The sequence below is a fragment of the Diceros bicornis genome, unplaced genomic scaffold (assembly GCF_020826845.1).
Source record: "Diceros bicornis minor isolate mBicDic1 unplaced genomic scaffold, mDicBic1.mat.cur scaffold_108_ctg1, whole genome shotgun sequence".
NCBI classification, from domain to species: domain Eukaryota; kingdom Metazoa; phylum Chordata; class Mammalia; order Perissodactyla; family Rhinocerotidae; genus Diceros; species Diceros bicornis.
Genome location: NW_026691022.1, coordinates 902,242 through 916,007, shown reverse-complemented (window position 1 = coordinate 916,007; position 13,766 = coordinate 902,242). Strand labels below are relative to the sequence as shown.

The following is a 13,766-nucleotide window of genomic DNA, read 5'->3' as shown; positions in this document are numbered from 1 at the left end:
AGGGGATGTGTGAGAAGCTACTGGAGGAAGCCAGGATGGAGTCCAGCCTGCAATGGACAAGTTCAATTGCATCAAACAAGAAACTCTCTCCAGCCACAAAATCTATGCACAGCCTCTGCACCTCCATCTGCAGAACCTTCTCTTTCCTCCCCCTTCATTGTTTCCTTCAGGCTTAAGCAGAAATGTCGCTTCTTACTTCTAGCACAATGCTTGTTGCATATGCAATTACTTATTTGTGTGTTTAACTAATATGCGTCCTCCATTAGACCATGTGCTCCCGAAGGCAGAGTCTGAGGCTGTGGTGGCTGCAGTATCGAGATCAGTGCAAGCAGATGTCTGTTGAAGCAATAAATACCCTTTGAGCAATTTGTTTAACCTTCTTGAGTCTGGGTTTCCCCATTTGTAGAATGGAGACAGAAGAGATAATAACGTATCTGTTTATACCAGCACTGCAGCTGCAGGCTGGAGTCACCTTGCTAGAGCCGATGGTGAAACTTTTAGGAAATTTGCGAGCTGGTTGTTAAGCTGCTATTAAAAATTAAATGGTATAAACTTACAGTTAAATTATGTTAAAAACAAGGTAATAGAGGCCGGCCTGGTGGCGTAGTGGTTAAATTCAATGCGAATCCACTTCAGTGGCCCAGGGTTCACGGGTTCAGATCCCAGGCACGGACCTACACCACTCATCGGCCATGCTGTGGTGGCGACCCACACATAAAATAGAGGAAGATTGGCACAGATGTTAGCTCAGGGCCAATCTTCCTCACCAAAAAAATAAAAAATAAAAAAATCACCACCAACAACAAAAACAAGGTAATAAATATACAACACTCACGGCTTCCTAATTATCTCACTACATTTTTCTATTATTTATGCCTCCGAGGTTATTTGTTGCTATTGTATCTATATGGTGGAAGTACTATTAATGCTGTGTTACAATGTATCTCTTACAGGTTCCGTGTTAGCTTGAAATGGACCATGGTGGGAGTATTTACACCATGGCAAATGACAAATGCTACAAGTCAGAGGCTCGCCGCCCCTCTCCCTGTGACGGCTGTTCAATATTTACAGCCTCCCGCTGGTTTGCCGGATGAAATGAGTTAATAGTTGTGCCTGGGACGTAGCAAGTGCTGCAGAAATGAGGCGATTATTGTTGTTATTTTGTTTGGCTCTCACTCTCTGATCCAGAATTGCCGACTGTGCAGACAGGAATTGGGCAAACCTGTTGACCAGCTGTTTTCTTTCTCTCTGCAGTTTGCCCGACCATCTGTAAGTCGCATGGCTGCACTGCTGACGGCCTCTGCTGCCACAGCGAGTGCTTGGGCAACTGCTCTGAGCCCGACGACCCCACCAAGTGTGTGGCCTGCTGAAACTTCTACTTGGACGGCAGGTGCGTGGAGACCTGCCCGCCCCCGTACTATCACTTCCAAGACTGGCGCTGCGTGAACTTCAGCTTCTGCCAGGACCTGCACAACACTTGCAAGAATTCACGGAGGCAGGGCTGCCACCAGTACGTCATTCACAACAACAAGTGCATCCCCGAGTGTCCCTCTGGGTATACGATGAATTCCAGCAAGTGAGTCCTGGGTGTGGGTTTAGGAGGGTGGCGGGCAGCAAAGAGGGGAAGAAACATGGGGTTGGTGATGGTGGTGCCACCTGTTAAAACTGTGTGAAAAACCAGAGTTAATTGGCTATGAGTGAGGGAGCTGCTGATGAACAGTGATAAGCCTGGGTCTGTCGGATGCCATTTCTGCCTCCTGTTTTGGTCCGGGCTTTGGAGCAGGAGTTAACAAACTTTCTCTGTATGGGATCAGAGAGTAAATATTTTTGGCATCTTGCGCACCATGTTCAAGGCTCTCTGTAGTTCGTTTTGGGAATGGAAGACAGAAAGACAGAAGTCCTTGGTTTATCCTGGAACCCTTCACATGGACTGGACCGTCCCCACTGTTGTAGCTGCCTGACTGTTAGAACCAAACAGAGCTCAGGTTTTTAACTTTTTCTCCGATTTGGAGCCAGACCATGTGCTGCGATTAGCCCAGAATGCAAGGAGGAAGAGCCTCGATTCCAGATTATTCTCAGGGATTTGTTGCTTTCTGAAGGACAGTGCCATCAAATCATTTCCTACTATTTGGGTGAGAAATAGCAGGGTTTTCTCTCTTTGGCGGTAAGTCAGATTTCCTACGCACATCACAGAATTTTTGTTCCCGTTGTTAGCTCCTCACATGAGCTATTTCGGTGTCTTGGGGCTGTAACCAAGTTTAAAAAATCTGTTTCCTTTTTTTTTGTATTGAGGGCTTGGGGAAAAAAAAACCCCACAAACAACACAAAAACAAATCAGAAACAGACGCAGGTCGAGGGGCCTTGGGCTGATCCGCTTACGTAAAACATCTTCCTCTTCAGGCTTGAGAATTAGCCAAGCGAGAGTGTTCTGGTGGGAAATTTTATTTCCCCAGCTGGGGAGGTTGGGAAGGAAAACAGTCTTTATTTTTGTTCTTATGAGCCTCTCTTCAAGTGTTTGTGAAACCTGCAAGTACAATATGTTTTGTTTTCCTCGTTTTTGATAAAACCTATCAAGTGGCTTTGTTGACCAAAAACAGACGTCTATAAATCACCTTTGCATGCCAGACAGAGATTTTTTCTTTTTTTTTGGCCAGTTTATCAGTAAGGTTGGGAAAATGACCCTATATTCCTTTTGATTCATTTCTATTTTTTTTTCATGTTTGAAATGAAACACGGATGTTATCATCTTCCGGTGAGATGTTTGTTTATAAGACATTGGCTTTAAATAAAAGGTAGTTTTTCCTCACCATAATTGAGACCTGAGAAATACAGCAAAGCTCCTTTGATGTTCTCACTGATGGTGCAGTGGCCCCTAGAACTGAAACGCCAGGAAGTTGACAGCAGGTCCTTGGATGCCTGGGACCTTTACTGAGTGGAAGAGGGCAACGTGAGGGATGCTAATTCCAACTTGTCATGGCAGTCTTTTTCTGTGGAGGTTTAAAAGAAAAATTAATAGTTTTCCTTCTGAAGCTTTTATTTTATTTTATGGAAGACTCTAGTACGTCACATTTTCTAATAGGACCAGATATACTTTCTTCCATTCTTGTGGCTTATCTGGGAAATCATTCTTGATGTTTTCAGAGCAGAGGTCTGGAAATGCACATGGCTTCATTCAAAGACCTCACCCGGTATGGTCACTCTGAGGTACCTGGCGGGAGCAGTGGGGTGCTCTTTACTGAGATGAGGAGGACTAGATATTTGGGGTGAATGTTAAGTGTGTGGGGCATCCCTATGCCCTCCCCCTAGAATGCTCTGCCCCTTGATCTTCTTCTTGTCATCCAGGTCACAGCTTACAAGTCACTTCCTCTGAGAATCTTTCCCTGTCTGACCACCCGTCCAGCTTTGCCTTGGCACATTATTCAGTTTTAATTCTTTTCATGGCATTTACCACTAGCTCATATTTTAATCGTCAGTTTATTAATTTACCCCAACTAGACCATATACTTCACAAGTATCAGTTAGCTCTTGCTGCGTAAGAAACCACCCCAGCTCTTAGCGGCTTAACATAGCACTCATTTACGATTTCTAAATGATTTTGTGCATTGACTGGTGGCTTGTCTGGCCTGGGCTGGGTCAGCTATGGCTGGATGGTATAGGATAGCCTCTCACATCTTAGATGGGCAGCTGGGGCCTCTCTCCATGTGATTGCCCATCCCAGTAGCCAGGAAGGGTATGCCCCAATGTGCAAGTCCTTTGCAAGCCTCTGTGCATCACATCTGCTGATGTGCCACTGGCCAAAGCAAGTTACATCCTAGCCCAGATTCAATGGATGTGGAGCCCATTTCCACTTCTTGGTGAAAAGCATTGGTGGCCATTTGTAACCTCCCATGGGGAAAGTAGATTGTCTGTTTTGTTCACTCCTGTGTGTGCCTGCAGCTTAGAACAGGCATTGGCAAGGGGCCAGATAGTAAATATTTTCAGCTCCGAGGGCCATATGGTCTCTGTTTCAGCTACTCAACTCTGCCGTTATAGTGTGAGCGCAGCCATAGATGATACCCGAGCCAAAGGGCGTGGTTGTGTGCTGATAAAACATTATTTACAAAAACAGATGGTCGGCTGGATTTGTTTGGACCTTAGGCTGTAGATTGCCGACTCCTGGCTTACATTCTCACCTGCCGCGTCATAAGTGCTCGGTGGATACGTGTAGATCCAACAAAAGAACCCAGCCGTTTGGTCCCCATTCTGTCTCCGCCCCAGCTGTTCTGAACCAGCTGGGTGTCCAACAGCACGATTTGACACTGGTCCCCCCCGGGGTTAGCCTCAGACCCCATCATCTACAAGACTGCCCTCACTTCAGATGCCAGCCACACTTTGGGGGGCCCCAGGCCACCCACACTTCTGACCGACTCGCTGTACATTCAGGGGTTCCCACAAACCCTTTGGGTTCAATAATTTACTAGAATGACTCACAGAACTGAAAAAAAGCTGTACTGTTTTGTTGTCCAAGCCTACTGATGGTAGCGTCCTCTGTTAGGAATGTCCACACCACTGGCCCGGGCACACATCACTTATGTTGCGCTGCATGGACATTTCTCCTGCCGGGGCCCCTATTTGTGGCTGGGCCAGCTCTCGTGTTTCTTATTACAATCACAGGACACACTTCAGCAAGAAACCATCAGGGAACTTAAAGGAACAAGATTTATTACTCAGAGATCCTGGAAGGGACACCCAGGGCCACACAGTGAGGTGATAGGTAGAGAGAGAGGGATGGAGCGTGGACCTGGGGCTGTGTCTTTATTAGGGTCCGGGGGTGGAGTATCTAGGGTTTAAGTATAAGAGTGGAAATTAGGGTGCAGGAAGGGAACAGTGGGGTCACTCAAGTGGTCAGTTATCCAGGTCACCCAGGGCTTTCAGAAAGGGGGGCCTTCATGGGTGGGGGCTACCTCATTCCTCATCTGGTTGATCAGCAAAAGCTGATAGCTGTGTCTCACAGGCAAGATATTTATTCAGGATGGATGTCTTGGGCTGGTCCAGTGCATAGTGCTTAAGTTCCCGAGCTCAGCTTCAGCAGCCTGGGGTTCACAGGTTTGGATCCCGGGCGTGGACCTACACACCACTCATCAGCCATGCTGTGGCAGCGACCCACATACAAAATAGAGGAAGATGGGCACAGATGTTAGCTCAGGGCTGATCTTCCTCACCAAAAAAAAAAAAAAAGATGAATATCTTTTGAAATGGATGCCTCAGCAGTCAAAATCTTAATGTCAGGCGCTTACACTACGTACGCGTACATTTACAGCTTTATTATGAAGGATACACGTAGGGCGAGGTCTGAGAGAGTCCCAGACACAGAGCTTCCATGTCCTCCCGGACTCAGGGATGTCACCCTCCCAGCACATCCACGTGTTTTCCAGCCAGGAAACTCCAGTGAGTTAGTGTCCAGAATTTTTATTGGGGATTCGTTACGCAGGCGAGATCTATTGAATCATTAGCCACGTGATCTAACTCCATCTCCAGCCTCCCTCCCCTCTCTGAAGGTCAGGCGGCTGAAAGACCCAACCCTCTCATCACACATGTGTTCTTTCTGGTGACTAGCCCCCCATCCTGAAGCTATGTCGGACCACCACCGATCACCTCATTAGCATAACAAAGATGCTCCTATCACTCAGGAAATTCCAAGGGCTTTTGAAGCTCACCAGGAATGGGGACACAGACCAGATATGTTCTTTATTATACCACCATCAACAAGATCATTCTGAAGAAGTGCATACACAGAGGTGTGGAAATGACAGTAGCCACGAGGATACCACTAATGAAACGTGATCATCATAGTGATGACTAACAATTTTTCTTTTCTGTATGCTAAGTGCTTTAGGTGGTCTATATCATTTGGTCTTCATGCTGACTGTGGGAGTAGGTACTGTTATTATTTCCATTTCACAGATGAGGATGCGGAGACTTGGAGAATGTAATAGTTGGGAATCTTGAGGTTTTGTGCAACAGAAACCCAATTCAAACTGGCGTAGCAAGGTTGGAGTTTATTGGTGCCTGTCACCAAGAAGTTCAGGGAATTGGTTTAGGTACAGCTGTATCCAGGAGCTCAAGTGATGTACACCATCAGTTTCTTTCCATCCTTGTCTTTCTTTCTCTTTCCATTGGTTTTGTTCTTTTACCTGCTCCCTTGCCCCATGCTAGCAATATAGCAATACCCTCTTAGATACTCTGGAAGGAAGACAATTTCTCCTCCCAGAAAGTTCTGGCAAAACCCTCACTGGATGAACTTGGATATGTGGCCACCTCTGAACCCCCAGGGGGATGGAAGATGGTGCCCAGACTGGCCTGGCTCCTGTGTCCTGCCTGGACCTGGAGGGCTGTGCCAGCCAAGAACTGACCTCAGAGACCCTGTGTTGGGGAGAGCTGATTCCCAAAGGACTCCTGGGGCCTGTAAATTTGAGGACATCAGGCTGCAGCCAGGCAAAGCCAAAGTCTGCGCTTAGTCACCCTTTATCCAACGTGAGGTCGTGTCATAGCTGTGGTGACATCAAACCCCACACAGAACAGCAAACATCCTAAATCTCTTTGGAGTAGCCACGTGGGGGTGACAGCATCAGTTCTGCCACTTTGGCATCAGGGCAAAGTGAGTCCCACATCAGGCCCATCCTCTTGGTGTGATTCCCATCACCATGGCAACGCCATGAGTCCCATCACTTTGGTATAATGACGTGGGTCCTGTCTTCACGGGATAGATGTGATCCTGTCTCCATGGGGTTCAGTGTGAATCTTATCGCTCTGGGGTATGGCAGGAGCCCTGTCATTTTGGAGTGAGAGCATGAGCCCCCTGATTTCACGGTAATGCTGTAGGATCCCCCCATCACAGAATAACGGCACAAGCCTATCACTTTGGGCAGTGGTTCTTTTGTGGGGGCGATTTGCCCTCTTCCCCCCAGGGGTGGGTGGAGCCACCCACAACGGAGAATTCTCCAGCCCCAAATGTCAACAGGGCTGCAGTTGAAGCACCCTGCCTGACGGTCTCGGGGGAAGTCTCATCACGAGGGACCCTGTCCAGCGTGCTGTCTGCCATGTGTGTGGTGTCCTGTGTGTCCTGACCCCTCTCTCTCCGCTCTTGCCTCAGCTTGATGTGTACTCCATGCCTGAGCCCCTGTCCCAAGGTCTGCCACCTCCTGGAAGGTGAGAAGACCATTGACTCGGTGACATCCGCCCAGGAGCTCCGAGGCTGCACGGTCATCAACGGGAGCCTGATCATCAACATTCGAGGGGGCAGTGAGTGCTCGGGGGGGGGAGGGGGCGGTCTGCTGGGATCCACCTTCCCTGTGAGCACAGAAGGAAAACAGCAGCAACGCCCATCAGTGGAGTCACTCAAGTTTGCTGCCAAACCCCAAATTCACAGCTCGGTCCTGGCCCTGCTCCAGCGAGATTCTGACTTTCCAAGTTGGGAGTCAGGAATTTACATTTTTAACAAGCAGGCAACATGCCGCATTGCAGGTCTGGGACCGTGTTTCCAGAAACACCATTCCAGGCGAAAAGCAGCCTTTGTTTATTTATTCAGCAAACATTTATTTGAATACTCACAGGGAACAAGGCAAAGTCCATGCATGATGGATCTTACAAATAAACAAATCAACGTATCATGTAAACTTAGGTGGTGATCCACGCTGTGAAGGGAAGCAAAGCAGAGTAACGCAGGGAGCAAGGGTCGGCAAACTTTTCCTATAAAGGGCCGTGTAATAAATCTCCTCAGCTGGGCAGACAGAGGGTCTTTGCCAGAACTACTCAGCTCTGCCAGTATAGAGTGAAAGCAGCCCTAGAGAAAGTGTGAACTAATGGGTGTGGCTCTGTGCCGATAAAACTTTATTTACAAAGCCGGCTGGATTTGGCCAATGGGCTGTAGTGTGCCAACCTATGAAATAGAGAATAAAGGGAGTTGCTATTTTAGAAGAGTTTCCGATTTGAGAAAAGATGCTCTGAATTGGTCATGGAGCAAACCAAGCAGATAGATGGAAGAATAATATTCTGGGCAAAGGAGGCAGCCAGTGCAAATGTCCTGAGGCAGTTAGTATGTCTGGTCTGTTTAAGGGACTATGAGGAGGCCCATGTGTCTGAAGTAGGGCGACCAAGGAAAAGATGAGAAAAAAGCAGTGGTCACTTATTTAGGGACTTGCAGACCCTGTGGTAGGGACACTGGATTGTGTCCTCTCTATGATGCATTTTGAGCAGGGTATGTCAAAGTCGTTTTCAACCTGTAGGTTAACTCCTCCTCATGGGACATTATGGGAAGATTAAAATATTTCTGTAGGAACTCACTGGATATTCTCTCCTTTCCTTAGACAACCTGGCAGCTGAGCTAGAGGCCAACCTTGGACTCATTGAAGAAATTTCAGGATATCTGAAAATCCGCCGGTCCTATGCTCTTGTGTCACTTTCCTTCTTCCAGAAGTTACGTCTGATTCGGGGAGAGACCTTGGAAATTGGGTAGGTGGGCCTGATTCTGTGCCTGTGGCCTGAATGCTCACTAGGAAGTCTGTGCGTTAGAAGAACTCAGGGGTTTTTGCCAAGACATGGAAACAACCTGAGTGTCCATTGATGATTAATGGATAAAGAAAGTATGGTATATATACACAATGGAATATTATACAGCCATAAAAAAGGAGAAGGTCCTACTATTTGGGACAACATGGATGGACCTTGAGGGCATTATGCTAAGTAAAACAAGTCAGACAGTGAAAGACTAATACTGTATGATCTCACTTATATGTGGAATCTAAAAAACCCCAAACTTATAGACACAGAGAACAGATTGGTGGTTTCCAGAGGTGGGGAATACGGGGTGGGGGAAATGGGTGAAGGGGGTCAAAAGGTACAAACTTCCAGTTATAAGATAAATAAGTTCTGAGGATGTAAATACAGCATGGTGGCTATAGTTAAGAATATTATGTATTTGAAAGTTGCTAAGAGAGTAGATCTTAAAAGTTCTCATCACAAGAAAAAAAAAATTTAACCATGTGAGGTGATGGATGTTAACTAAACTCAGTGTGGTAATTGTTTTGCAATATATACATATATCAAATCATGATGTTATACCCCTTAAACTCATACAATGTTATATGCCAATTATATGTTAGTTAAACTTGGGGGAGGGAAGGAAAACGTAGGGATTTTTCAAGCCAAAAAAATCCGTTTGGAGAAAATGCCTGGAGAATCCTTGACAGGAGGAAGGAACTCATGTTAGAATGTGTCCAAAGTCCAGCCAAGGTAAATGGTACCCGTTTTATAGTTACTCTTGGAAATCTCAGGGGATACAGACCAAACTTTGTGCCCTCCAAAGGCGCTGGCTGGAATGGAATAGGGCATCTGGCTATCTGTTCATCATTGTGAGTTGGAGTGCAGGCCTGACCAGGACTCCATAATTGCTGCATCTGGCACCTTCTCACATCTTGGTCCTCTAGAAATTGACTGTATCTGAGATTCTCATGTCCTCTGGTCCATAGGATTCTAGCTCTTCAACATATCTCCCAGCTGCCCTGGATTTCTTTCCTGCTTCCTCCATGTGCCTTTGAGAGTTGGCATCCTGGGCTACCAGCCTCTGCCTTCCCTCTAGTGATCTCCTCCTACCTGTGCTAAGACCTCCAGCCCTGGCTTCTCTCCTTACCCTTGAGCCTGTCTCCAGCCGGATGACCCCTGGGAAACTCAAATGCAACATGTACAAAATGGAACTCACCTCCCTGCCTCAGTTTTCCATCCTCATTTCTTGGATCTCCTCCCCTTGAGATCCTGCCAACCCTATTTCAGTTAGTAAAACAACAGATATCCAGGTACCACTTTCCTTGGCTGGACTGTGTATTTCACACAGATAGAGATGGAGTCATAGGAAGGAAGTCTGAAGAAGGCCATCCAGTAGTGCCATCAAAGATCAAAGTTCTTTCCATCTTTGTGCTCCTCGTGGCCACAAGACGGCTGCTTCATACCGAAACTCACGTCTGTACAACTGACAGGAAAAAGGGACAAAGGTACATGCCAGTTGAGACTGTCTCTTTAAAAAAACTTGCCTGGAACCTCCCACACTCTCACCATCAATGTTGATTTCTGCGTATATCTCCTTGGTCAGAACTGGGTCACGTGGCTGCCTCTAGCTGCACGGGAGGCTGGGAGTGTGATTATTTACCTTTTCCAGTCTATACAGTAGAGGAAGGCAAGGGAAAAGGGAGGCTGTGAATGGCTTTTGAGAAGCAAATACACAGAATTGTTTAGACTACCTTCTTGAATCCCTCACCAGCTCATGTTGATTTTTCTGCCGTGAAACTGCCTTTTGCTGAAGCTCAGACCTTTCGTTCAAATTGTTGCAGTGATCTCCTAGCTAACTGTCCTGGAACTAGACCAGTACCGTCCAACAGAAATATACTACAAATCACATATGTGACTTTAAATGTTCTAGTAGCCACATTTTAAAAAACTTTAAGAGAAATAGGTGAAATGAATTTTAATAATGCATTTTACTTAACCCATTACATCTAAAATGTTATTTCAGCATGATATCAATATAAAAAACTATAAAGAAGATCTTTTGCATCCTTTTTTTGTGTGCTAAGTCTTCGAAATCTGTACTGTTTGCTTCCAATACAGTCCAGAACGGCCCCATTTCAGGTGCTCAATAGCCAGAGGTGGCTAGTGGTTTCTCTATTGGACAACACAGATCTAGATGCTTCTTCTCCCATCTGTCATGTGCCAGTGGTCCACTAATAGTTCTAAGGCACAGATCTAATCAAGTTACTGAGCTGTTATAAAACCTTCAGTGGCTCCCCTCTGCCTTTCAAGGAAAGTCCCATGTTCTTGGTGTTGGTCTGGCATGCAGTATACTAGAGGATTTGGCCCATTGCAGCTCTCCAGTCTTGTTCCCTGTCACCTGGTGGCCAGAGCAGGCTGCTTTGCTCTTCCCTGGGCTCAGCTCAGTGCCTCTGTGTCTTCAGTCTTTTCCCTCTCTGAAACCCGTATCTCAATCCATCACAGTCTTCCCTTCCTCACAAGACTGAGCTCAGACACCTTCCTGGCCAGGAAGACTTCCTCAACTTCCCCTGTCCCTCCCACCTTCCATTCAACACTTATTGAGTATGTGCCAAGCACGTGGTTAGGATGGGGGATGTAGTGCTGAACAGGAGGAACTCCAGCCCCGCCATCTTGGAGTTGGAGACACAAACCGTTGAATGACTAGGTGTGTATGTGTGTTTCCCTAGAAACTACTCTTTCTATGCCTTGGACAACCAGAACCTAAGGCAGCTATGGGACTGGAGCAAACACAACCTCACCATCACTCAGGGGGAGCTCTTCTTCCACTATAATCCCAAACTCTGCTTGTCTGAAATTCACAAGATGGAGGAGGTTTCGGGAACCAAGGGGCGCCAGGAGAGGAACGACATCGCCCTGAAGACCAACGGGGACCAGGCGTCCTGTAAGTGGCAATGCCCTGGTCCTTCCAGCCTGTGGACCAGATAACATGGCTGCCCTCACCCTAGCCCCACCACACTGGCCCCCAGGGGGTCGTCACTGCCCCCCAGTGAGCTAAACAACTAAGTGTGTGATAAGTTTTCTGAAATACTGAGGATAGGTGTTGTACTTATCATCTCTGTGCTTACTGCACCAAATACAGTGCTTGATACTGGAAGATGCCACATAAGCATTGAATGAATGAATGAATGAATAACACCTCCTTGTATATGGCTTTGCCTCAAATGCTAAGGCACATCCTGCACTTGCTATAGCTGTGGACTGTCAGCTGACTGCATTCCTCTGACAGATTCTCTCTTGAAGGGATATCCGAGCATTGAGGTGCCAGAGCTTCCATAATACCCTCATGGGGAGTTGGTTTCTTATGGTGGAATGTGGTTCAAGCTGTGGCAATTCAAGGTCGGGGGGTAGCTTAGGGGCCAACTTGCATTCCAGGCAGAGGGAATTGCTCTCTCCAAGGTGTTGTCTCTCCAAGGTATAATAATCTGCATGCCCTCCAAACTCACTTGGCATGTGTTCGTTTCCACTGGAGTTACGTCTTCTGACGTGTCAGGCTTGAAAGTCCATATGCAAGGCAAAATTGTGTCAGGACAAAGATTACTCTTGAAAGTCTCTTTTCCCAATAACTGCTGGCCAGTCATGCTTCTCACGTGGGCACCAACTGCTATTATTCACTTGAGCGTCTGGCCAAGTAATTGACCTGCAGTAGGGGCCCGTTTGCATGACCAGTTCTTGCCTTCCAACAGCGGGAGAGGCACATGGGTACAAGACCTGTCAAGGGAACAGCAGATTGATATCTCCCTTCTCATGGACGCTCTTGGAAATGTCAGATCACCTGCTTTGGGCTGAAACAAATTATTTAATACTGATACTGATTTTTTTTTAACTTTCCTAGGTGAAAATGAATTACTTACATTTTCTCACATTCGGACATCTTCTGATAAGATCTTGCTGAAATGGGAGCCGTATTGGCCCCCTGACTTCCGAGACCTCTTGGGGTTCACGCTCTTCTATAAAGAGGCGTAAGTAGAAAGGTAGAGAAATGGTGCTGCAAGCTTCATGCTTGCGGTGTGAGTGCTCAGATCTTCCCCGCTGGGGTAATTCTCCCTGTCCCTCCTACTCGTGGAATAAATGTAGGCTCCTTTTACGATCTCACCAGTTGATGGGGTATGAAGTCAATTTCCTATAGCAGTATCCCATTTTGTTGCTTCTGTGTGTATCTCACCAGACATCCTCAAGAAAAAGCCATTCACTCTACCTAGTAGATTTTGTAAAATTTATTTTTTTCTATTTTGTATTTTTTCCGACATTGGAAAAATGGTGGTAAAACATACATAACATAAAACTGACTGTTTTAATTAGGCATAGGTGTCCAGTTCAGTGGCATTAAGTACCTTCACGATGTTGTGCAACCATAACCATCATCCATCTCCAGAACTTTTTCTTCGTCCCAAACTGAAACTCTATCCCCATTAAACAACACTTAGTCATTTTGAGTATACGGCTCTCCTGAAATTTGCAAGGAAGATAATGGAAGGGGTGATAGTATTAATGTCAGTAATAGTTCCATCTCTCGAGATTTATTATGTTCAGACTGTGTGCCAAGAAGTCGCATTCATTCCACCACGTAATCTTATCAATAACTCTTGGGTAGTTGCTGTCATCATCATTCTCATCATCATCACTATTATTATTACTGGGCAATTGAGATGTAAGGGAAGCAGTCTCTTTCTCTTTGGCTGTTCCTGTGTCATTTTTCCTTGTGGCGTAAGATGGTTGGCGAAAAGGATACAACCCCATAGGATGTGACTTCCCCCGGCCGCATCTCTGCCATCTTCAGAGCGATAGTCACAAAATGGTAACCACCTTCTCCTATTTCCTCTTGAAAGCCCTTATCAGAACGTGACGGAGTTTGATGGGCAGGACTCGTGTGGCTCCAACAGCTGGACGGTGGTGGACATTGACCCGCCTCTGAGGCCCAACGACCCCAAGTCACAGAACCACCCCGGGTGGCTGATGCAGGATCTCAAGCCCTGGACCCAGTACGCCATCTTTGTCAAGACCTTGGTCACCTTTTCTGATGAACGCCGGACATACGGGGCAAAGAGCGACATCATCTATGTCCAGACAAATGCCACGAGTAAGCGTTTCTTGTGGATATGAGTTTGTGCATGAATGGGATGTCCTGCCTTTAACAGGCTGACGTGGTGATGTTGTGTGAAATTCTCTTTTGCATAATCATTGGCTTC

The 13,766-nt window shown here is 46.6% G+C and overlaps 1 protein-coding gene across 1 annotated transcript; it reads left to right on the top strand.

Annotated features, from left to right (window-relative positions):
• The first annotated feature begins 269 nt into the window (after nt 1-269).
• LOC131402461 (insulin receptor-like) lies at nt 270-12,543 on the top strand. Its single transcript, XM_058537203.1, is given in 6 exon segments — nt 270-324; nt 1,255-1,576; nt 7,133-7,281; nt 8,346-8,490; nt 11,247-11,461; nt 12,413-12,543. Coding segments are annotated over 6 exon segments (1,017 nt in total).
• Nucleotides 12,544-13,766: the final 1,223 nt, after the last annotated feature.